This window comes from Chelonia mydas, chromosome 6, assembly GCF_015237465.2.
Source record: "Chelonia mydas isolate rCheMyd1 chromosome 6, rCheMyd1.pri.v2, whole genome shotgun sequence".
NCBI lineage: Eukaryota > Metazoa > Chordata > Testudines > Cheloniidae > Chelonia > Chelonia mydas.
Window position 1 is genome coordinate 125,669,103 of NC_051246.2, and position 26,012 is coordinate 125,695,114.

Consider the following 26,012-nt stretch of genomic DNA (forward strand, 5'->3'; position numbering starts at 1 on the left):
TTCTTGGGCTCCTATCTGAATGGGAGACCTTTCCGTGCTAGAATCCTTCTCTGTGTCAGGATTGCTGCAAACGGTAGTTAGAATTCTTATTTTCTGGGAAGACCAATAACGCATCAGCATTTCATTAACGTTCTTGATCGTCTCAGGGGTCCTGCTCGTGGCCCCAGTAGCTTGTCTGAAATGGGCGACGGCATCCACTTGCAGAGCAGAGTTTCGCGTGGACGTGTTGCATAATTTGTAGACATCTGCAAAAGCAGGCGTTAGCCCCTAGGCGGCTTTTGGCGGCTCACGTGACGCTAATGTAGCCGCCTGGTGGAGGCCGGCAGCCGAGCGCGCACAGTTCCGTCGCTGGAGGGAAACCAGACGCTCTCTCCTGAGAGGTGCGGCAACAACCAGGCGTGTTTTGAGTAAGATCCACGTGAAAAAGACACTTGCTCCTGTTCTCCTTTTTCACCAGTGCCGGTGGCTGGACCACATTAACGGCAAAACACAGGGCTGGGAACCCGCTAGATTAGTATAAATATGGGGTTTTAAAGCTACTGCCCAGAGACAATAGGAACTGCCTGGTCCCAAGACTGAACCCTGCAGGGCAGCTCCCACTGGGGAAGGGGTGTGGGAGGGTAGTTCTTGCGGCAGCGTTGTCTCCCCAGTTTGCTGCTGCTGCTCCCAGGTCTTGCCAGCTGCTCTGTGCTGACCGTAAGTGTGCCAGGGAATAGGAGAGGGGAAGAGAGGAGAGTCACCCCGCAGACACCACAGCGACCCTCTGGGCAGGAGGAGGAACTGCAGAGTCGTCTCGACTTGGATGCCTGATGTTCCAGCTGCCGAATGTGAGAGTCTGGAGCCACGTGCAGCAGCCCTAGAAGTCTATTGACATGTCCAAAACCAAACAGAAAGTGGCCACATGGTGCCGTTGAGTGCCCTCTTGACTCCACTTTATATTGCAGTGACTCCAGCCATTGCAGGGCACAGGTGCACATAAATGCCCTTGTGTCCCAGCTGGTGTTTTTCTCTTCCCCAGGGTGCGCCGATCAAATACCTGGTTTTGGAAGATACTGATGAAATAATAGCCCTTGTGGAAGACAAGATAAAGGGCGAACAGATCCAGGAAGATGAGGATGAAAGTGACAATAATGACCAGGGTAACGCTGGTGTTTGGAATTCTCCTTTTCACGCTTAGTCACGTGCTCGTTAATTACTAAGGAGAGTTACTCATACAACGAGGGCCAACCTTGCTGGAGACATTCTGAAACATATAGAAGTACTGTAGTCGCACTGGCCTATGTGATCCAAAATGGCTTGGGTGCCTTAATTTTTAAGGATCCAACTCGAGACACCTGCTTTTCAGAGGGCGGGTGTTCATCGCTGTCAGAAAACCAGGCCCCTTTGAGGTATTTCAGGTCAGGCCCCCAAAATCCAGAGCCACTTTTGAAAATCTAGGCTGCCCTCTTTTGAGTGCCCATGCGTGCTGTGCTCAAATTCCATTTGCGTTAGAGAGCACGTGCCCGGGTAAGTCTTCCTTTAAAATACATTCCTAGAAAGTTGCTCATGTCAATGGGATTCCTAGCTAAAAGCGTTCTGTACTCCAGGGGTCACATCCTCAGCTGGCATAAGTCTGCATCGTTCCAGTCACTTCGGTGAAGCTCAGAGTTCCTAGCAGAACCGTGCTAAAGAGTATATCAGTAGCAAGCCCTGACTGCTGCTTATTACACTGATCAGAACAGTCTCCCTCTTATTCCCCATCTGCCTGTCCTATCCACTTCTTGTCTCTCATCTCATAGTTAGACTGTTACCTCTTTGGGCCGTGGACTATCTTTGTTGTATGTATATACAACATCTAGCGGAATGGGGCCCTGATCTTGACTGACGCCTCTAGGTGCTACTGGAATATATATCTGCATCCTAATAAATTGCTTGGTTTCTTCGGTCTTTTCAAACCCTGGCAAATGCTGAGTTCCTGCTGCATCTGTTTGCTCATGTTTATGTGTACGTTGATTTGCTGTAGAAATTCAAGATGACCAGGTGATGGAAGCGGTTTACAGAGATAGGAAGCGAGAACTCCCTTTGGAACTCATCCGTACCCTGACAGAAGAAACTTTTAGTGCTGCTCTGACGGAGACCGCCCACGTGGTGGTGCTATTCTACGCCAGTTGTGAGTACAATACACATATCCATAGCACCGTGGGTGCACATTTCTTGTATAGTTTAGTATATTGTTACAGTCCCTGTATTTATTTCGTTATTTCTATTTAAATAATAGCTGAAAAGATGCCAGTGGGAGGCTCCAAGTGTCCTCACGCACCCTGAACAATACAATTAAATTGACTTCTGTAATAGATTAATACTGAACAGAGACAAGCTTTTTGTTTTTGAAGGTCTCTATATCAAACACTTAGGTATTTCTTTTTTAGTGACATATAAATTCAGTGTAATTCTACCTTCCGCATAGCAAGCCTAGTGCCAGAACAATTCACCACGTTAAATTGGAAAGCTACCATCGCTGTCTATAGTGATGGCAAAGCTTGAGACACTGAAGACGCATGATATATGGAGAGTAACCCATCCTGTCGACCAGGAGTGACCCCGCTGCCGACAGACAGGCCGTGTGTGATGGACCGCTGTTGACAGTGTCTCTTGTATGTTGCAGGGGAAGCGGTGTCCCTGGCGATGTTGCAATCGTATGTAGAGGTGGCCATTGCATTAAAAGGTACAGTGCCAAAGCTCCATTGCGTGGTTAAAAAGCAGGCGGTGTTCATACCCTGTACCATGTCCTCCTTTTACAAGAGAGGAAGTTTAACTGATGTGTATATATATAGGCACCGATTCCGTGGGTGCTCCGGGGCTGGAGCACCCATGGAGGAAAAAAAAGGGTGGGTGCCGAGTACCCACCAGCAGCCCCCCATATCAGCTCCTCCCCCTCCACACAGCACCTCCCACCCACTAGTGGGCCCCGCCAGTCAGCACCTCCCGCTCCCTCCCAGCGCCTCCCACCCACTGCAATCAGCAGGTCTGCAGCGTGCAGGATGCGTTGGGAGGGAGGAGGAGGAGCGAGAATGGGGCGTGCTCAGGGGAGGGGGTGGAATTGGGGTGGGAAGTGGTGGGAAGAGGCGGTTGGGGGTGGGGCCTTGGGGGAAGGGGTGGAGTGGGGGCAGGGCCTGGGGCAGAGCGGGGGTCGAGCACCCCCTGGCACGTTACAAAGTTGGTGCCTCTGTGTATATATACTGTGGGTGAATCCTGGCCAAACTCCCATTGAGTGCTATGGGGAGAGGATTTTATCCAATATATATACACGCACATACAGACACCCGAGGGCTGCTCTAATTTCTGCAGGCTTGTAATAGCCCCTGAGAGTACATCTACACTGCAATAAAAGACCTGGCCCGGGTCAGCTGACTCAGGCTTGCAGGTCTCGGGCCGTGGTGGTATAAAATTGCAGTGTAGACATTTGGGCTTGGTCTGGAGCCTGGGCTCAGAGACTCCGTGAGGGGGGAGGATCTCAGAGCCTGGGCTCTCCCCCGAACCTGAACGTCTACACTGCAATTTTATAGTCCCATGAGCCTAATTCAGTGGACCCGGGCTCTGAGACTCGATGCCGTGGGTTTTTTATTGCCATGGGGATAAAACTCCATCAGGGCCGTTCTATGGCGAGGATCACTGGAGCTCAGTATTATCCAGCCCTGCCCCCAGAATGCCCCCTCCTGTTCCTGATACGCCCTCCCTGTACTGGGAGAGCATCTCCGGAGGGACTAGCATAGAGCCAGGCTGGAGGGAATCCCCCATTGCTGACCCAGGGAGGTGTTAAGTCCTTTTGTGCCACTCTGACCACGTATTAAAAGGGACCTTCACAGGACTGAGGATCTGGCCCATAGAGTCAAATTCTGTTTTCCGTTACATTGGGTGTAAATCCATTGACTGCACTGGGGTTATTCCGGACCAGTGTAAATGAGAGCAGAAATGGGTTGCAAGTGGGCATGAATGTGGACAAGTCCAGTCTGAAATATCAATAGCAGCAGGTGTCAAAATATGGTCTTAAGAGCAAGGAACGTGCTAACATCAGGGACAGCTCTTATTCGGTATTTGCATTATAGACGCTCTGAGCCCCGCCCAGGGATCAGGGCTAGGTGTGGTACAGACGTGTAACAAAATGACTGTTCCTGGGCCAAGGAGCACGAGGTTTGTGTGTGAGTTGCTTGTAGTGCGAGGGGTAAACAAATAACACCTTGGAAACAAGAACGAGAGCCGTTTACCTACTCCACTACATGGGGAAAGTCACCCTTAGGCACTAACAGTCGGTAGCTACAGTAAAGGAGCAGTTACAGCAAACATGAGGACAGTGGCAGAAGGTGAAATAACTCTTGGACACAAAGAGGCAAGAACCTGCCATAGCAGGATGCCCGTGTGACACTCCCAGGGGTACCCAGGCTTGGGAGTTACCTCACCACTACCCTCCCTTAGTGTGAAGCAATCTTGTCTTCACTTGCTGTGGGTCAGCTCCCTGAAAACACCAGCCTCTGGCACAAGCACTGCCTTCCAGGCCTCTGCAAGCTTCGCTCTCCCTGGACGGGAAGCAATAGGTACATCCCTACAGCCGAGTCCTCAGAGCCTCCCCTGCAGTGTTCAGCCCCTTCTCCATGGGACACTCACAGAATCACCAGGCCTGCTGTTGCCAAAGGAACAGTACACACCAGCTTGTCAGATTCACCTCTTGCCCAGCACTTCGTTCAACACCACAGCACTGAGATATATTTCCAGTGAAAACAAGAACGGGTTTCCTGTCAAAGATTAGAGATTCAAATGATAGTGGGTCTGAATATTGGAAACCAGTGGTTACATATAAAACAAAATCATAACACGCTTTCTAGAGACTAAACTTAACGAACAAGTCACTCTCTTGTCTAAAGAAGTTTCTCGCACCCAAAGTTCTCTCCAGTGGTTTCAGCCAAGCCTGAACTTGTGATGTAAACCTCCGGATAGGGTTCACTCCCCTTAACTCTTCCTGTTAGATTTTGTTTTCCCTCTGATGTCCTCACAGTCCTTCATTTGCTTTCAGCTCAGACTCGTGATAGGTGACTTGTGAAGGAGAGAGTGCTCAATTGACATGTAAACAATAGATGATACAGACTTTAAGGTCTTATTTTCAGTGTCTAGACACATAACTCCATACGCAGTATCTGTACATACATTTCACGATACTAATGACCAGCGTGACACTGGCTCTCGTTTGAGAACTCATGCGACATTCTTTGGCGAACCCAAATGTACATACCTGAATCAGGAGATTCCTGTAAGCCCCTTGACAGCTGGCAGTAAGAGATTCTTGGGTCATAGTCCCCAAATCAAGGAATGTAAAATGATGGTGCCCTTGGGGGATGGACACTGTCCTAATTACCTGTAAAACCTCATAGAATCATAGCAATGTAGAGCTGGAAGGGACCTCAAGAAGTCATCAGGTCCAGCCCCCTGCACTGTGGCAGGGCCAAGTAAACCAAGACCATGCCTGACAGCTGTTTGTCCAACTTGTTTTTACAATCTGCCAATGATGGGGATTCCATGACCTCCCTTGGAAGCCTATTCCAGAGCTTAACGACCCTGACAGTTAGAAATTTTTTCCTAATATCTAACCTAGATCTCCCTTGCTGCAGATTAAACCCATGACTTCTTGTCCTATCTTCAGTGGACAAGAAGAACAGTTGATCACCTCTTATAACAGCCCTTAACATATTGGAAGACTGTTATCAGGTTCCCCCTCAGTCGTTTTTTCTTAAAAAAACAGGGCCTGTTTAGTCTTAGCCTTTCTTGACAGGTCAGGTTTTCTAAACCTTTGATCATTTTTGTTGCTCTCCTCTGGGCTCTTTCCAGTTAGTCCACATCTTTCCTAAATTGTGGTAACCAGAACTGGACACAGTCCTCCAGCTGAGCCCTCACCAATTCTGAGTAGAGTGGGACAATTTTCTCCTGTGTCTTACAAACAATAGTCCTGTCATTACACCCCCAGAATCATATTAGCCTTTTTTGTAGCTGCGTCCTGCATATTCAGTTTGTGGTCCACTGTAACCCCAAGTTCCTTTTCAGCAGTATTTCTGCCTAGCCAGTTATTCCCCATTTTGTAGCTGTGCATTTGATTTTTCCTTCCTAAGTGAAGTACTTTGCACTTGTCGTTATTGAATTTCATCTTGTTGAATTTAGACCAATTCTCCAATTGTCAAGGTCATTTTGAATTTTAAACCTGTCCTCCAAAGTGCTTGCAACCCCTCCCAGCTTGGTGTCATCTGCAGATTTCATAAGCAGACTCTCTACTCCATTATCCAAGTCATTAATGAAAATATTGAATAATACCAGACCCAGGACAGACCTCTGGGAGGGCTTATCTAATGGAGTCCTGTAATTTGACAGCAAGCCATTGATAACTACTCTTTGAGTATGGTCTTTCCACCGGTTGTGCACCCACCTTATAAAAATTTGATTTAGACCACATTTCCCTAGTTTGCTTATGAGAATGTCATGCAGAACTGTGTCAAAAGCCTTACTAAAATCAAGGTCTATCACATCTACTGCTTCCCCCCTTTCCACTAGGTCAGTAATCCTATCAAAGAAGGAAATAAGGCTGGTTTGGCATGATTTGTTCTTGACAAACTCATGCTGTCTATTCCGTATAACCCTATTATCCTCCAGGTGCTTACAAATTGATTGTTTAATAATTACTGTCTTTCCAGGTATTGAAATTAGGCTCACTGGTCTATAATTTCCCAGGTCCTTCTTGTTCCCCTTTTTAAAGATAAAAGAAAAGGAGTACTTGTGGCACCTTAGAGACTAACCAATTTATTTGAGCATGAGCTTTCATGAGCTACAGCTCACTTCATCGGATGCATGTAAGCTGTAGCTCACGAAAGCTCATGCTCAAATAAATTGGTTAGTCTCTAAGGTGCCACAAGTACTCCTTTTCTTTTTGCGAATACAGACTAACACGGCTGTTACTCTGAAACCTTTTTAAAGATAGGTACTATATTTGCCCTTTTCCAGTCTTCAGGGCTTTCTCCCATCTTCAGGAGTTCTCAAAGATAATTGCTAATGGTTCTGAGATTGCTTCAGCTAGTTCCCCAAGTATCCTAGGATGAATTTCATCAAGCCCTGCTGACTTGTATACATCTAACTTATCGAAATATTCTTTAACCTGTTCTTCCCTGTTTTGGCTTGCATGCTTTCCCCAGTTGTTAATATTAATTGTGTTGAGTATCTGGTCATTAATCTTTTTAGTGAAGACTGAAGCAAAATAGACATTAAGCACCTCAACTTTCCTGATGTCCTCAGTTGTTATCTCTCCTTCCCTGCTAAGTAGAGGACTTACACTTTCCTTCGTCTTTCTCTTGCTCCTAATGTATGTCAGTCACCTCTTCTTACTGCTTTTTATGTCTCTTGCCAGGTGTAACTCATGTACATCTATGGCACTGCATAAATTATACACAGCAATAACAATGATGAGGGTTATCTTAAAAGACAATACACGCATATCATCAGGTGATCTGTGAGTAGAGAAGGATGGGTGGAATTGATCCTTAGAGGAAGTCTGCACTACTTTCTGAGTCACATGGGCTCAGTGTCCCTCATTCCCCTTTTGGAAAATAACCTGCCACTGCCATTGCTGGTGATTCTCCTGGCTCACACCTGCTGCTGGCAGCAGTGCTCTGCCATGACTGGGGTTTCTTGCTTTGGTCACCTTCTGCCAAGAGTGTCCAACGTACAGTAAGCAGATGTCCTAGCAAGCTTGAACCACAGCAGTGCTGTGCAGAGCCTTGACAAGGAACAGAGTGTGGGGCGTGTGAACAAGAACCCAGGAGAGGGAGCTCTGGAGATATAATTTGTGATTTGCTTTGGTTTGATACTGTTCAACATTTCTGGCCTTTTAAACCCCGTGAAGGGAATCTGGCCAGAAGCTTTGCTAGCTGCTGCTGTTTGGTTAAATAAAGTCCTGAAAATAAACAGGAAATCTCAGAGAGGGTTGCTGCTGTTGTTGTTATAACAATATTTTTTTACTTAACCAGTGAACTTCCCTCCAGCTGTTCAGACCCTGCTGCTGTCATGCTTACTACATGGGTTTGCAACAGCAATCCTTGCTCTGGGGGAAAGTGGGTGAAGTCCTGGCCCCTCTAAAGTCAATGGCAAAACTCCCATTGACTTCAGTGGGGCCGAGATTTCACCACATGTGTGGTAACACGTCTCCACTGGGAGTCATTACATCTTCTGCCTCCTCACCAGTGGCACCATATTGAGCGAGGAAGGAAGCTGTCCGGCTCCTCCATGCCATAGCATGATCTGGTCCGGTCTGAGAGGGCAACTCCATTATCCTGCAGCTAGTTGTGGGCATGTCAGAAAGCCTGCGGGATCCTTAGGTAGAAATAAAAAAAAGGAAGGGAAAGCAGCAGGCATTTGTGAGCGTGGCTATTATGAAACGAGGCTCCAACCAAGCATCTGCCTGATCTTCTTAATGGGAGCCAACAGCGTCCCTGGTGGGAAACCTAATTAAAATGAAAACGAGAGCTGAGTTTGAGCGTTCAGGTATGTCACGAGTGTCAGATCAAGGCTCTCCTTTGCTCCCCCCTTACTCCCTTGTCCCCATGCCACAGGCCTGTCCAAATACACGTCTGTTCCATTGGAACCTTGCTGACCAGAGTGAAGGAAGGTTGCGGCTGTGCTGAGAAAGGAAGATAATGAGTAGAGCTGCTTGGACATTTTTCCTTGAAAAGGTTTTTTGATGAAAAATGCCCTTTTTATGCAAATCAGAACACTTAACTCTTTCTTCTGCCCCTGCCCCCTTGAAACAAAGTGTTTCAATAGTGCTGAAACGTCCTTTTTTGACACTTTCGGAACAGGACATTTTAATTTTTTCCCCCCTTTTGAAATGAAATTAATTGGTTTTCAGTACATTAAAAAAGTTTTAAAAGTTCAAAATTTGAATGAAATCCTTCAGTTTTATCAAAATGTTTGTCGACCCCAAAACCACTTTTTCCCTTGGAATTTCATTTCCTGGAAAATATTGGCACTTTTTGGTTACATCCCGTTTCGGAACAGAAAACATTTCAAGATCATGGAATTTCCCCATGAAACACAAAAACCCAGTTCCCGTCGAGATCTGATAATTAGCAACACGAAATGGAGCTGTCGGTGAATGATCTTGTAACCACTAGGTGGCGCCAAACAATTGAAGATCAATAACAACATCTCATGCCATTAAACCAGTGGGAAATGGAGGAAACAGGATGCCACAGGTGGATTTCTCTTCCTGGGGTGGGGGTTTGCCCGGTAAGTTACCTAGAATCACAACACTGGGAGGGTAAAGTGTGGCAAGCAGGGCATGGGCTTAAATCTGCCATCTCTGGGTATTGGGTCCAGCCGAGGCAGGGAGTTAGTGGGACAAACGGGAGCAGGGTGCTCTGGCTTTCCAAAAGAGAACTGAATCCCAGTGGTGTGTGTCACGTCTCTGGGCAAAGCAGCCACAGGGTTGTGTCAGGTGTGGTGTGAGATCCTTCCTCTTCCCTGAAGGATCGGTGATCTTGAGCTAAGGAGGAGACTGGAGGCCAGGGTCTTCAGGCTGGAATTTTCTGATGAGCCAATATGTTATCCAGGGAAAGTATGCTGTCCCGCAGGGCACTGAAATGATGTGCGCACGCTCCCCGGCAGGTGCCCTTACAATGAGCAGTACAGCAATCCGAAAGGCTGGCATTGCCTTGTGCGGGAAGGACCCTATGGCGACCTCAGGCCAGGCGAGAGAGCCAGGAAAAGTGTGAGATAAGCTCTTCCCCCTCCAAACAGTGGTGGCGGATCCTTCCTAAACGTTGGCGAGCACTTTGCCCCCCTTGTGGCCCCGCCCCACCCCTTTCTCCTGTGGCTTCTTCCACCTGAGGCCCCACCATGGCCAAGCCAGAGTGAGCAGTGAGCCGTGGACCCTTCACCTGGCCTGGGGGGTGGGGGAGGGAAGGACAAGAGCAGCCCCCTGCCCATGTCCCTGCCCCACGGACTGTCCGCCCAGGGCAGGGGGAGGGCTTGTGGCTCCCCACAGCTGCCCACTGTGGCTCTCCCTGACCCAGCTCTGGCCAGGGGATGGGGCCTCAGAGCTGCGCAGCCCGACCATGGTAAGAGCCGCGTGGCCGGGCAGCTGTGGGGATCCGCGAACCCTCCACCTGCCCTGGGCGGGAGGGGGCCTGGGGAGCGGGGACATGGGCTGGGAGTTGCTCTTGCCCCCCACACCAGGCAGGCGGAGGGTCTGCGGTGCGGTGCTCCATGCTGCCTCGCCTCCCGGGCTGGGCTCCAGCTGCCGGCCTGGCCTGGGGGGCAGGGCCTCAGGAGGAAGAGGAGGAGCAGGGGCGGGGAGGCCCGTGGCCCCCTGACCCTCCCAGTTCCAGCACCCTTGCCTCCAAAGCTGGCCATGTTCTCTGCTCTGGCTCCTTCCCCTCCACGGCCTGTTACAAAAGCCGGATGCTACTATTGCGTGGTTTATCCCGGGCAGGGAGTGACACTGACTGTCTCCAGCGTGGTCTAGGGCTTGGAGAGAGACTCTCCCTGAGTTGCTGGCTAAGGATCTGTGAATCAGGTTACTCCTCTGTGGATGGCGGCTCTGCCAGCCACGGCTGGCTTTGAAGGTTGTCAGTTTGGATCCGGTCCCAAGTCTTGAGGCTGTGCCCTGGGCCGTATTCTCTGTGGAGTTTTCACACAGGGAAATTCTTCCTTCCTCTCTGGAGACCTCAGCCGTTATGGTTTTATGGAGGCGAGCGCTCCCCTTAACAATCTGACCTTGTTCATAACTACCTGGAGTGGGGGGAGGGGGGTCATATTCTAATCACTCCTCACCTCTGGCCCTGGTCTCTTTCACCCTTTGTCTGTTTGGTTCCGGGGTTTTGTGGCCATTCGGATAATTAGCTGTCTTTCGGCTCAGTAGGTTGGTTTTTCCACCTCCATTTTGGAGCATAGAAGTTAGGTTTGAGGATGATGGGGATTCAAGCCCACTGCTGCTTAAGCATCGCGTGACTTCATCTTTTGATGCCAAAATCCAGATAACTGCATTCAAAGGTCTTTTTAACGTTCCTTTTGTTCTGCATCCAGGAAGAGCAGCCATCCATCCCATGGCTAAAATTCTCTCTGGGTGAAAAGTGCCTGAGAATTAATGGAACCAGTGATGTAGGATCGCAGCTGGCTTTGCCAGAGGCTTGAATGTCCATTTGAGAAGACATCAGCCAAAGGCCACAGACGGGTTGCACAGAGGAGCTCAGAAAAATGGCATTTCGGACTAAGTGGAGGATCTCAATAACCAACTTAAGCAAGAGTTTAATTGAGTTCTTGAGATTCCCCAAAAAGAATGGAGTCTGGTGACTGGGGGAATGTCTTTTGCTGCGAGAATAGTAGAGGTTTTAGGAATGACAGCGGTATCAGGGCCTCAGTTCCCCTGATCCAGCTGAGTTTCGATTGGCATGATGTCTACCCTCTGTGAAACAAGAAGGAGTTCTGCTGTGAGAATACACACGGGTGGACGCGATGGGCTATACAAACCTACACGGGCCAGAGTCTAATGAGGCTCCGAAGCATGGGATTTTCAAAAGCACCTAAGTGACTTAGGAGCACAAGTCCTTTGGCTCGGCTCCTCAAAGGTATTGAGATACCTAACTCCTACTGAAATCCAATGAGATTTAGGAGCCTAAATGCCTTGGAGGATCTGGGCCATTGTGCCTTTATGCAGAGTTAGAAGCCAAAAATTAGGCTCCTGTTTTTGAAAACTTTGGCTGTGGGGAATTTAATCTTTGGAAAGACTGAACACAATGAGAGTGGAGAGTGAATTCCTGGGATCCAGAGCTTTGAGGGAGATGGGTATCTCTGATGGTTGGCAGTTGGACACCAGGGGAAGGGTCCCTAATAGTTTGGAAGTGGTGTATTGTGTGTGTGACTGCTGTGGGTTGCAGATGAGGAATCTAAATTTCCCGGCAGCTTGACTAACCCCAATAACCCTGCACTGGCTCTGTGACATAGCACATGTGTAGCTGAACCCTGGATATTGTTTGACTTGAAAGCTTTGTTTATTTTATTTTTTTTAAATAAGAGTTCAGCCAGAAGTTCTGCCAGTGGATATGACAGAACGTCAGAGGGGTTGAATGCTTATTACTTGTTTGTGCTCTGGGCCCAATCCTGGAGGGAGCTGAGCGCCTGCTGAGAAGTGCTGAGTCTGAATATGACGACTGTATTATTAAAGGTTGCCAGGAGCTGCCTTACAGGAGTGGCTCTCAACCTTTCCAGACGACTGTACCCCTTTCAGGAGTCTGATTTGTCTTGTGTACCCCCTAGTTTCACCTCCCTTAAAAATCTACCCGCTTACAAAATCAGACATAAAAATACAAAAGGGTCCCAGCACACTAGTACTGAACAATGGCTGACTTCCTCAGTTTTACCACATCATTCTTAAATAATTCAGCTGGAATAGAAATATTGTACTTACATAGAGCAGTATAAACAAGTCATTGTCTGTATGAAATTTTAGTTTGTGCTGACTTTGCTAGTGCTTTTTATGTAGCCTGTTGTAAAAGCAGGCAAATCTCTAGATGAGTTGATGTACCCCCTGGAAGAGCTCTGCATACCCCTACTGCCACTGCCTTGAAGAACATGCTGGCTGCTGGTAAATAAACATGGACTGTAATATCTGTAGCTGCTGCATGAATGTTTCTCTTCACATTACAGATTGCTGAGCAAAATGGCTCCGTTGCAATCCAGGAGCCCAGTTCTAATCTGATGCCACGTCCTCCCTTTTCTTTTAGCACTGAAATGATTTTGGGGTGGGAGAGGAGTACCAGAAGATATCCAAGATTAGAGCTATTAAATAAGACAACTGGCCAGTTCTGACATTGGGGGGGACGTACTTGCATCTTGGGGCTCCAACAGCTACACAAGCCATTTGTCCTTTGCTGTAATGTTTTGACATCACCTTACTGTCTTAATGGCATTATAACCCTGTGGTTCAGAGCTGACTGTCATGTCTTCTGTACGTACAGTGTACACGGTGCAGAAAAAGCCGCAAGTTAACACTCCACTGAACGTGAAACTGCTACCGGCGTTTCACTGAGTGGCATAATGAGCCACACAGAGGAACCAAAAATGAACCAAACATGCTGTGATAATTAATACATTGGCAGACAGGGGAACAATAGTTAAACTGAATTTTAATAAGTTCCATAGCAATTAATTTATTATTGGGATGATGGGTGGGGTTCATTTAGGGCCAGATTCTGATACACTTGCTCACACAGACTGGTATCTTACTATGCGAGGAGTCCCACTGATTTCAATGGCAGTACTCCAGGACTAAGGCACTGCTCTGCATGAGGAAGTATATCAGAATCTGGCCCTCAACACTGCAGTTACGGTAGGTCCAAAGCCAAAAGGATTTCTAACAGTTAAATACCAACAAATGCGGTAATATCCAAGGACTCATTTGGAAAGCGCTCTGCCTAAATAATTAATCTTTGACTTCTCAAACTTTATTGTAAATATTTTTGTGTTCCGTTACAGGAACCCAAGGAATTTCGCTTGCCAAAGTAAATTGCTGGGACTGGCCTGATGTCTGCATGAAGCAGAATGTCACCCAATTTCCCATTACCAAGATGTATGAGAAGGGAGCAAGACCACTGACTTACACTGGCATGCTCGGAACAGCGGAGCTGCTCAGATTCCTCAGGCTGTGAGTGTCCTGTTGATGCCAGTGTCATTAGTATTTCAGCTTGACATTTCTGAAGGCTCTTTACTGTCGCAGAACTGTAATCCATTTACATAGTAATAGTTTGGAACCTAATTTTAGTTTCAACACCAGGCTTAGAGTTTAGCTGGTAGGTCTGGAATGAGCTTAACAACCTTCCACACCTTTTCAGTGTCAGGAAACAACTTTTCTTAAAGATTACGTCCATCCACTGGTTTGACTCTCCCTGTCACAATAGAGAGACACCTTATGTTTGTTTATTGTTTGGAGAGTCATGACCTACGGGCCTCCAAACCCAGGTCCACAGGAGCAGTCATGCTCCAACCCTCCACTTGGCAACCTGCTGACAGCTCCTTACCCAGGACCCGTGAAGCCTATGCCCAGTTTGAGGCTCCGCCCCTGAGGTCCTACTGGCAGAATTCCAGAGCAGCTGATTGGTCTGCTGGCCCTACTTAAGCCCGCAGCAGTAACAGGAAACTGTCCAAACAACTGGGATCCATCCCGCTCCCCCAGTTTGACTTCCTGGCATCTGACTTGTGGTTCTGATATCTGTTTTGTCTTGTGGTTCTGACCCCCTGGTATCCTGATCCAGCCTGACCCAACTTGTGGTTCTGATCTAAAGTTTGTTTTCTGCTTCTGATCTACTGGTATCCTTGACTCTTGTCTCATGACTGTGGACTCCTGCTCTGACCACGAGGTCGGCTGCCCACAACCCAGCCATGACCACTTGTTCGGACCACAGTAACTGCAGGGCCAAGCCCGGTGCCCACGACCCAGCTGCACTGCCACAGCCACTGGAAGCATAGGACTCCCCTGAATGGGACCTCCTCTTCCAGGTGGATAATCAGGCGCTGCATGTGCAGGTTGCTCAGATGATCAGGGACAACCAGAAGCTGCAGGAGCAATTGAGGCAGCTCAGCACCGCCAGTGCCACATTGCCGTACCCTGGCATGAATGGTTCAACGGGAACCGCAGGCAGTTCCAGGGTTTCATGAACCACTGCCGCCTTCTGTTTCTCATGTGTCCCGGAATCTATGCCTCTGACCAGGCCAAGGTGGCCCTGGTAATCAGCCTGCTGATACGAGATGTGTTAGACTGGGCCTCCCCCATGCTAGAGGATCATAGGCTGGTGCTGTCGAACTGGGTTGCCTTTCTCCAGCTAATATCAATCATCTTCAATGACCCACCCTGAGCTCAAATGGCCGAGGCCACCCTGAGGAGACTTCGGCAGGGGCGCAAGGCACAGCGGCCTCCTGTGTGGCGCACGTCCGGATACAGAGTGCAACTAAACAGCGCAGCTGTACCAGTTCCAGTGGGGGCTTGCAGGAAGAAATCAAAGACAAACTGGCCTGGGTAGAGATGCCTGCGGGCCTAGACACCCTTGTGGACCTTGCCAACTGCATAGATGAGCAGCTGTGAGAATGAAGAAAGGAGAAAAGATGTTCCCTGCAGTTCCTCTACAGGCCTACTGGGACGTCACCTTCTGTATCGCCCACCAAACCTGTGCAGGCCAACCTGCCTCATCAGCGCCTCACTCCTGAAGAAAAAGAACGGCGCCGTCAGTGCCACCTGTGCTTCTACTGCAGAGACCCTGGCCATGTCATCTCGACCTGCCCAGTACGAGTGTCAAGCAGCTTGGGGAAACAAGTCAGTCCAGACACAGTGAGGAGCATCGGCCTGGTCCATGAGGGAAGAGAATTTCCCTGTACCCTAGTCCTCCCTGAGCCCCATCCAGGGGCTTCCAATTTGCAGGTACCTATCCAGCTGCGCATCCTGGGAGATCTCCAGCAGATCCCCCTCCAAGAGACCCTCATCGATTCGGGAGCAGCAGACAATTTTGTGGATCCAGCTACAGCTCAGGCCCTACAGATTCCCCTGCGACACGAGGCCACGCCAGAGATGATTGGAACTGTTGATGGCTCTCCACTGTCTTTGGGTCCTGATGTGGAGGAGACTGTCCCCCTGGACGCCGTTATTCAGGGACACAGAGATAATTCGATCTGGAATGATCCATTCTGCACATTTTCCCCTGATCGTTGGCATCTCCTGGCTAATCCTTCATGATCCCCTCATTCATTGGTGAGAACAGAATGTCACGTTCCCATCAGAATTCTGCTGACGGTGCAGCCAGGGACCAGGAAGGATTGCATCCAGGCCCAAGAAGGTTCAAATAGGTATAGTTGCTCACATCGAAACACCTACTGGGGGAACTATGGAATTCTCCCGCTCCCCAGTACTGCAGCTATGCTGATGTCTTTAAAAAAAGAATGCAGAAAGCCTCCCCCCACTTCAGGACTATGATTGTCCCACAGAACTCCAGCCAGTGGTGAAAGTATCGTTTGGGCGGATCTACGCAATGTCAGAGCCTGAACTGGTAGTGTTACGAGGACACCTCCAAGAGAACCTGGCCTGGGGGTTCATCTGCAGGTCAACCTCGCCAGCCAGTCCTTTAATAAAAAAGGACGGCAGCCTCCGCTTCTGTGTTGATTACCGATCCCTAAATCAAATAACAGTCCAGAACCACTAAGCACTATCCCTTATCTCTGAGTTGTTGGACCATGTGGATGCTGCCCACATATACACTAAACTGGATCTCCAATGAGCTTACAGTCTCATCGATATCCAAGAGGGGGACTGTCTTTCAGACCTGCTATGGACAGTTTGAATATTTGGTCATGCCATTTGGATTGACTAATGCCCCAGCAACATTTCAGCACTTCGTTAATGGTGCGCAACAAGACCTCCTGGGCCACTTTGTAGTTGTATACTCAGATGATATATTGGTCTTCTCAGATGATCTGAACCAACACACCATTCACATCTGTACAGTCCTGGAGAGAATCTGATATCATGGTCTATATGGTAAACTCGAAAAGTGCGCATTTGATCAGACCTCAACCGAGTTCCTAGGTTTCATCCCATCCCCAGAAGAAATCAAGATGGATCCACTCAAGGTCCAGGCTATCTGCTACTTGGCAGGCCCCCCTCCCCCCCCACAACATGTACAGCCTATAATGTTTTCTAGGCTTTGCAAACTTTTACTGGAGGTTCATCTCAAATTTTTCTAAACAAGCCAAGCCCCTCACTCCCCTGCTCTGGAAGAATGCCCAGTTTCACTGGTCGCCTGAGTGCCAGCACACATTCAAATAACTAAAGCTTGCATTCACCACTGCTCCATTATTGGCCCACCCAGACATGGCACAAGTTTTCATTGTGGAAGCCTGTCTCTAGCACACCGATTGGGGCAGTCCTCTCCCAGAGGCACAGACCCAAACAAATATGGCACCCTATTGCCTACTACTAAACAAAGCTTACCCCATGCTGGGCAAAACTCTGGGATTTTGGACAAAGAGTTCATGGCAACTAAGGCTGCCTTTGAAGAGTGACACTACTTGGAAGGGGCCTGTTGTCTAGTCCAAGTATTTACTGATCACAGGAACCTGGAGCACCTGTGCAGGGCTAATGCCCTAAACCATTAACAGCTCTGGTGGGCCCTATTCTTCTCCTGGTTCAACTTTACCTTGATTTACCATCCAGGAAGTAGAAATGGCAAGGCTGAAGCCTTGTCCCAAACGTATGGCTCTGACCCATGATGCTCCTGTCCGCAGCCAGCCAATGATCTCACTCCCATAATGTCCTTAATGCAACCCACTGCCAGGACTTGCTGATTCTCATCCACCCTGCCTCTGTCTCTGGAATTCCACCTGATGATGTGGCCATTACTGACCAAGAACCACACAACACCCAGGAGGGGATCATGTTCATAAGGGACTGCATCTATTTCTCCCTTCCTCTCCCCTCCCTCCAGACTGGCGAGAGTGGCAGTTCTTCAACTGTGCCCACAACTCCACCCTGCCAGAATACTTGCGGTGATATAAAACCCAACGATTAATATCCTAGTACTTCTGGTGGCCCCGTATGTGCTCCACAGTAGAGACCTTTGTTGCCTCCTGCCAGGTGTGTACCTGCACCAAAGTACCACACCAGAAACCTCTGGACACCCCATTTCAGCCCTGGGAGGCAATTTCCTTGAACTTTGTGGTAGAACTACCAGAATCCAGTGGTTTCACAACCATCCTGACAGGGGTGGATCAGTTTTCAAAAATGGCCCACATCATTCCCTGCACGGGTTTAGCCTCTGCAGGGGAAAATGCCCGGCTCTGGATAAACAATGTAGTCATCTTCATGGCCTCCTGGATCACATCACCTCTGACCGGGGGCCCCAGTTCACTGCCTACTTCTGGTACAAGGCCCTACATCTATTAGGGGTCTACGTGCACCTGTCCTCTGCCTACCATCCTCAGTCATAGAATCATAGAATCATAGAATCATAGAATATCAGGGTTGGAAGGGACCCCAGAAGGTCATCTAGTCCAACCCCCTGCTCAAAGCAGGACCAAGTCCCAGTTAAATCATCCCAGCCAGGGCTTTGTCAAGCCTGACCTTAAAAACCTCTAAGGAAGGAGATTCTACCACCTCCCTAGGTAACGCATTCCAGTGTTTCACCACCCTCTTAGTGAAAAAGTTTTTCCTAATATCCAATCTAAACCTCCCCCATTGCAACTTGAGACCATTACTCCTCGTTCTGTCATCTGCTACCATTGAGAACAGTCTAGAGCCATCCTCTTTGGAACCCCCTTTCAGGTAGTTGAAAGCAGCTATCAAATCCCCCCTCATTCTCCTCTTCCGCAGACTAAACAATCCCAGCTCCCTCAGCCTCTCCTCATAAGTCATGTGCTCTAGACCCCTAATCATTTTTGTTGCCCTTCGCTGGACTCTTTCCAATTTATCCACATCCTTCTTGTAGTGTGGGGCCCAAAACTGGACACAGTACTCCAGATGAGGCCTCACCAGTGTCGAATAGAGGGGAACGATCACGTCCCTCGATCTGCTCGCTATGCCCCTACTTATACATCCCAAAATGCCATTGGCCTTCTTGGCAACAAGGGCACACTGCTGACTCATATCCAGCTTCTCGTCCACTGTCACCCCTAGGTCCTTTTCCGCAGAACTGCTGCCTAGCCATTCGGTCCCTAGTCTGTAGCGGTGCATTGGATTCTTCCATCCTAAGTGCAGGACCCTGCACTTATCCTTATTGAACCTCATCAGATTTCTTTTGGCCCAATCCTCCAATTTGTCTAGGTCCTTCTGTATCCTATCCCTCCCCTCCAGCGTATCTACCACTCCTCCCAGTTTAGTATCATCCGCAAATTTGCTCAGAGTGCAATCCACACCATCCTCCAGATCATTTATGAAGATATTGAACAAAACGGGCCCCAGGACCGACCCCTGGGGCACTCCACTTGACACCGGCTGCCAACTAGACATGGAGCCATTGATCACTACCCGTTGTGCCCGACAATCTAGCCAGCTTTCTACCCACCTTATAGTGCATTCATCCAGCCCATACGTCCTTAACTTGCTGACAAGAGTGCTGTGGGAGACCGTGTCAAAAGCTTTGCTAAAGTCAAGAAACAATACATCCACTGCTTTCCCAATACATACATACAGTCGAGTGGCCAAATGGAAAGAATCAACCATATCCTAGAGCAATACCTATGATGCTACACTAATCACCACCAGAATGACTGGTTTACACTATCCCATATGCCAAATTATCATATAATAATACAGAATATGTATGAATAGGCCAGAGCCCCTTCCTTGTCAACTATGGGTACCACCCCTGATTTCACGCGCAACTATCAACATCCTGCCCCAACCTCTCGGCCTTTGACCTAGTACAACATGTCCATTACATCCAAGAAGAGGTGAAGGGACACCTTGAGAAGGCAAAGGAGGACTACAAAAAGTATGTAGATAAGCATAGGCAACAAGGACCCACCTACTCTGTAGGACAAAAGGTATGGCTTTCTACAGAATGAACAGACCGTCTCGGAAGCTATACCACCAGTTCCTTGTCCTGTACCAGATTCAACAACAAATCAACCCATCACCTTTGAGTTCCAGCTCCCTAAGTCCCTTAAAGACCACCCCATATTCCATGTCTCACCTCTTAAACCCTACACTGAGAACACATTTCCCCCACAGACCCCAATCACTACCTCTACCAGTGCAAGTACACGGTCAGGAGGAATACATTGTCCATGAAGTCCTTAATTTCAAGGTCAAGTGGAGTAAGTTATGGTGCCTGATTGACTGGGAAGGTTGCGGGCCCAGAGATATGCACTTGGAAGCCAGCTGAGAATGTTAATGCTCCCGGCCTGGTTTGAGCCTTCCATAGGAGTCACCCTGAGAAACCTGAACCCATGTTGCCTAGAGAGCGCCCCTAGGGGTGGGGGAGATGTCATGACCCACAGGCCTCAAATCCAGGTCTGTAGGAGCAGCCATACTCCAACCCGTCACTTGGCAGCCTGCTGACAGCTCCTTACCCAGGACCGACAAAGCCCAGCCCCAGTGTGAGACTCCACCCCTGAGGTCCTATTGGCGCAGTCCCAGAACAGCGGATTGGCCCGCTGTCCCTACTTAACCCAGCAGCAGGAACAGGAGGCTATCTGACCAACTGGGATCCACCCTGCTGTGAACTGTGTGCCTTGTGCTCCTACTCCTCTTTCCCTGGAGTGGCTTCCTGACATCCCAACCTGGCTTGACTCCTGGCGTCTGACTTGTGGTTCTGCTCTCCATTTTCTCTCCTGCCTCTGACCCCCTGGTATCCCGACCCAGCTGATTCTTGACTCCAGTCTCGTGACTGTGGACTCCGGGTCTGACCACTAGTTCTGATTCCTCACGACCCGGATGTGACAACAAACCACAATCTTCTGCTGTTAGTTACCTGGGCCGTGATCCAGGAGGGCACTTTGGGTGAACTCCTCTCTCCATTGATGTCAGTGGCAAACTCCCACTGATTTTCATGGAGCCTGTAGGTCACCCAGTGTTTACACACACACACGTGCACATGCCTGTGGGCTGCTCTAAGTTTTGCAGGCTCAGGGCCTACTGTGCTGTAAGGATCACTGGTGTGCAGCATTATCCAGCCCTGCCCCCAGAATACCCCTCCTGCTCCTAGAGCAGACCAGGAGGACTGGCATAGAGCCATGTTGCAGGAATCCCATTGTCTTCACTGGGGCCAGGTTTTCACCTGTTACTTTAATCAGGGAGCAGCTCCATGGACTTCAGTGGGCACTGGATGAAGTCCCCGGTGCAGATTGGAAGCTTCCAGGATCCTAACTCTCAGAACAGATGATGCAGTATGAATCTGACCCAGGCCCTTCCTGGCTTGTGGAACAGAGCCATGAACAACTGGTGCCACTCCTGAAATAGCTGACACCTCATTCAGAGCAGGAATTTATCCTTCCTCCTCCAAACACAAGAGTCCGCCCAGCATTAAAGAATCCCAAACTGGATATTTCAATCCTAGCCAGATACCGCCCAGGATCAAACCCGGTGGGCAGAGGAAATTATTTTGGGGCGTTTTCAGCCATGATGCTGTCTGCTTTGATTTGAAGGTTCACACCCACAATTGGTCAATCAGTCCGTAGTCTAGGCGTACTCTTGGATTCCTCGCTGACTCTGAGCTCTGACACCACGATGGCTGTGAGTAACCCTTCCTACCATCTCCGGTTGGCTTGGAGACTCCATCCCATCCTGGTGGATGAAGACCTGGCCTCCCTTATTCGTGCCTTCATCACCTCTTGGCTGGACTACAGCAGTGTGCTGTACCTGGGCATAAAACCTTCAGCTCTTAGGAAACTCCAGTTAGTACAAAACACTGCAGCGCATCTTCTCAGCAACACAGGCTGCCGTGAGCCCATCAGACCTGTTCTCTGCTCTCTATGCTAGCCTCCTGCAGAATTTCAAATCCAGTTCATGGTTTCAGTCTTTATCTTTAAAGCGCTTCATGGCCTGGGCCCAGGTTACCTAAAAGACTGTTTAAAGCTCTGGGATGAAGAGCAGAATTGCCAACCATGGTCTTATGGCCCAATGGTGCTCTCAGCAATCAAAGTCAAGCTCATCTGTGCAGGAGACAGAACTTTCTCTGGGGCGGGTCCGAGCCTGTGGAATGAACTCCCATAGGAGCTAAGGACCATCACAAGCCTCCCCACTTTCTGCTCCAAGTGCAAGGTGCATTTCTTGACCTTGCCGTCTCTAATATAAAACAGAGCAACAGGTATGTTTAACGAACAAAAATCCACCCTACCGAAACAAGATGCTCCACTCCACATGCTTCTCCCTCTGGGAAGGGGATAAGAGAGCAAACCCATGACATGAGTAGTCATGATACAGATCAGCTGTCCCTTCCCAGAAGCCAGTTTGGATTTTCCCTGGTGCCTCTGTCTTCCGTTGCTCTCTCTCTGTTGTGGTTTTTGCTTCTTTAACAAAGCTGCATGTTTTTTGTTTTTTTTTAAATCATGTTGAACAAAGCAATCCCCCCTGGCTTTCATTCATTTCTCTAGAAGCAGCATTTCCTGCCCTGTGAAGCTGACCACGATTGAAGAAGTGGACGACTATTTAAGTGGGGAAGTTTATGCCGACTCGTCATCATACCACAGCACATCAGTTCTGGGAATATTTCGCCCTAGCATGAAAGAAGGTAAACATGGCACTTTGAGAGAGAGAATACAAGGTTAGCAGGATTAGGAGCTCCTATCTGGTACCTAAAGATGAGGATTTCTGCCATTTGAGAGGAACTCATTGGTTCCTTGTTTGCTAAATGATGTAACTGGGCATATGTGTTCACACTGATTATTTGCAGTACGGTAGTGTCTGAATGAGAGCACAGACCCACTGTACTATTGCTCGTACAACTAGTGGGAGACAGTCCCTGCCCTGGAGAGCTTACAGTTTAAATAGACAAGGTGCATAAAGGGTGAGAGAACAAACAGAGGTGAAAGTGACTCATCCAAGAAGCTGAGAACAGACTCCAGATATCCTGAGTCCTAGTTTAGTGCTTTGTCTACTGGACCAGTCTAGCTCTCTGTTGGTGTGCTCCTTCAGTTGGTCTCCAGTCCCAACAAAGGCTGTTCCAGAGAACGATGCCCTACACCCCAGTTCTGCAAGCAGGTACGTGTCGGATGACTCTTGTGCCCTGGCATTGACTTCAGTGGCTCTCCACGCTGAGACACAGGTCCATTCACATGGCTCCCCTCTGCAGGATCGGGGCCCTCCCTTTAGAAGTTTTCTAGTGATCTTTTTCCTGTAGGTTCTGGAGCGAACCTGTTAATGATGGTCTGTTGAATGTCCTCCAAAGGAAGCGATTTCCACACGCAGGCAATAACTCATTTCCTCTCTCAGAGCAAAGATATTGAACTAAATTACGGCCCTCCAGAGAGAGAGAGCATGGCTGCGGAGGTGGAAGATGTGCATGCAGTGGACCGCATGTACTCCTCACGTAGCAGAACTCTGCGAGACAGGATATCCAGCCAGAAAGGAGTAGCCAAGGTAGCACCGCAGTGAGGGTATTGTAGGTAAAATGGAGATGGCACTTTCCTTATCAGCCCATGTGTCCCACAGCTCTTAATATCCCCAAGACATGCACCTTCTGGGATTGAATATTCTCCTGCTTAATGGTTTTTTCCAGCCTGCGTCAGCATAAAGGCTGTATGTGCTGAATAGGGTTAAACCACGCTTGTTTCTTGGGGGTTGGCTTGATTGAAAGTCATTTACTATAATACCCCCTGTATTCCAGCCCATGCCTCCTCTCCTAGCTTGGCTACCCTAGGGCTTCTTCTGTGGGGCCTTTGACTTGGTACCTGGCACACTCTTTCAGGCTTTCACACTCTCTTTAGCACTGTGTAGGCTAGTGGCTATAGCACGGGCCTGGGACTCAAAAGATCTGGGTTCAATTCCTAGCTTAGCCACTGGCCTACTGGGTGAGCCTGGGCAAGTCACTTCCCCTCTCTGTATCTACATTTCCCCATCTATCTAATGATGCAGTCCTCCTTTGTGAAGTGCTTTTAGTTCTACTGATGAGAAGCGTGATGTAAAAGCTAGGTGTTTTATTATTATTACCTGGAGGATCTCTCTTTGTATGCAGGGTGGCGTTACATGGGATTGGAAGGGATGTCCTGACTCATTGGGTCCAGGCCCCAGCTGTCACAGGCAGCCCCAGCAAATAATCTCATTAATAAATGTATCAAGTTCTGCCTTGAAACCTGTTAGATTGTTTGTTTGCTCCCACTACTCCTGTTGGGAGGCCACTCCAGAACCTCCCTCCTCTGTCGGTTCTAACCCTTCTGATTTCCAGCCTAAATTTACTCACGGACAGTCTATACCTCTTTGTTCTTGTGACCCCTTATGCATTAGCTTAACTAGCTCCTCTCCCTCCCTGGGGTTCCTCCTGCTGATGTGTTTATAGAGAGCAATCAAATCCCCTTGCAGCCTTCGTTTTACCAGGCTAACCATGCACAGCTCTTTTGTTAACCAGCTACATTGAGTCTGCAGGGTTCCAACCACTGCCAGCAGGGCATGGAGCAACAGAAGAACCCAAGTACCCAGTCACACAAAGGGTTTGTCTGTGTCGTGGGGGAGTCTCCAGATAATCTCTTGGTGGGTCTGAGTTACCCGAGGGTGAGAGAGATGTTTGCACTGTTAACACAGTGTTGCTTGGATTCTTGTTGTTATTTGCATGTGGATAATTCACGATCAGCCTTAGGGGTTTGTGGTTTTTTTAACTCTGCCCTTTGTCAGTCCACTGTCCTGAGAGGAGAATGCATGGTTTCCTTGTGAATTCAAGTACTGGTGGTTTAAAAATAACAGAGTGCTCAGTTACTGTGGCCACAAGTAACCACCTAGATTATTTTCCTTCCCTTCCAAATGTCATACTGAGCTACGATACACCAACTAGGTACGTGAGACAAGGAAGGTGGGTTTGATTGGGTGATAAGTAAGAAGGAGCCTTGGAGATCAAACCACAACTGTAGATTGTGTGTGTCAAGTTTTGGTGTGAACTCTGCATCATGCTCAGCTTTACAAACAACCACCCTCCTTATCTTTCCAAGCCCTGCAACAAGTGGTAAACCATTAATGCTCATGGCAGAACAATCTCTCATTATGTGGCTGCAGTTGGGTCCATGCCTCGTGGAATGAATAAGTTATGAGAGATGCAGTAACCTGCAGCTGTAGGGCTAGTAGAAAGAAGTGAGCATACAAGTGCATATCAGGCCCATCTTCCTGTCCCACCACCAGCTCCCGGTCAGCTTTTGGTGCCAGTTTAAAGCCTTGTCCTAATCTTCAGCTCAATTAATGGGTAAAGCCCCAGCTAGATTGAAGAGTTCCTCTGGGACAATGCAGATCACAAATATCATGACAATGTGCGTGAGAGCCAAGGACAAAGCATTCTCCGTTGAGGGGATCTAGCTATGGAACAAATTTCCAGGGAAAATCAAGGTCCGGCCAATCCAAAGACTGATGATCTCAAGGAAACACTACACACCCTTCCTCTCCAAAAAGGCCTTCCAACTGTGAGAATGCCATTCCCCGCTTCTGCCCAGCAAATCTCAACCAACCCACAATCCGCCCAACTCCTGGAGCAAATGAAACCAAAAGTACGTTAATAAATTTTTAAAAAATCAAAACCAAAACCTACCCCAAGCAGAGCTTCTACCCCATGAAGGGGGACGTGCCAAGGGCTCTGTGAAATCCACAGGGACTTCACTGTTGCTATTAACTTTACATGGAAGGTGTCCAGACACTGTACTTATGGACAGTGGTATTAAACCTTAAGCTAAATAGATAGGACAACTGAAAATTCCGGGTGGTCATCTTACTTTACAAGCTAAGCAGGCTTGGAAGTGGTTAGTGCTTGGACCCACTGAAAATCTTCGGTGAGATGTCGGTGGTTACTCTTAATAATTGTATATGCTGAGGGCTCAGGGTCAAGAGGAGGGGTAGTGAATCCGATTGCTATGACTGCACACGCAAATGAGTTGGATCCACTGGCTAGTTAGGCATCTTACAAGCCATTGGCACCCCAGTCACCCGATTTGTATGTGCAGGCGGTGGGTGCACAATTGCACATGCATTCTTTTGCACGGACCTCCAGCATCTGCCTTTAAACATGTGATCCTCTCTCCCGACCAATGGGAAATAATACTCGGCGCTCACGTTTCCACAGGTTGAGTTCTGCTTCCGTTTTCTCACTTGGTTCCCATGAACCCCATTCTACCCCTTCCCCTCCTCCATAACCTGATCTCTGCAGAGGGGCTTCCAGGAAGTCTGAAGAAAGGATGGGTCTGCTGGCACAAGTGGTACCCTCCTCCCGCACCTTCCCAAGCCCCACGGCAGGATCCATTGGGTTTCCATCCTCTCCGTCTGCTGATGGAGAGGAGGC

At 48.7% G+C, this 26,012-nt stretch overlaps 1 protein-coding gene across 8 annotated transcripts in view; it reads left to right on the forward strand.

Moving 5' to 3' along the window:
- TXNDC16 (thioredoxin domain containing 16) overlaps positions 1–26,012 on the forward strand; it is an 84,721-nt gene that overhangs the window by 38,028 nt on the left and 20,681 nt on the right. For 7 of the 8 annotated variants that reach the window (XM_043550145.1, XM_043550146.1, XM_037901309.2 and 4 more), the window contains 5 exons: positions 1,019–1,139; positions 2,003–2,149; positions 2,645–2,704; positions 13,540–13,708; positions 22,138–22,274. In XM_043550145.1, the coding sequence (XP_043406080.1) occupies positions 1,019–1,139; positions 2,003–2,149; positions 2,645–2,704; positions 13,540–13,708; positions 22,138–22,274 (634 nt within the window). The remainder of the gene's footprint in view (positions 1–1,018; positions 1,140–2,002; positions 2,150–2,644; positions 2,705–13,539; positions 13,709–22,137; positions 22,275–26,012) is intronic. The other variant, XM_037901308.2, reaches the window with a different exon arrangement.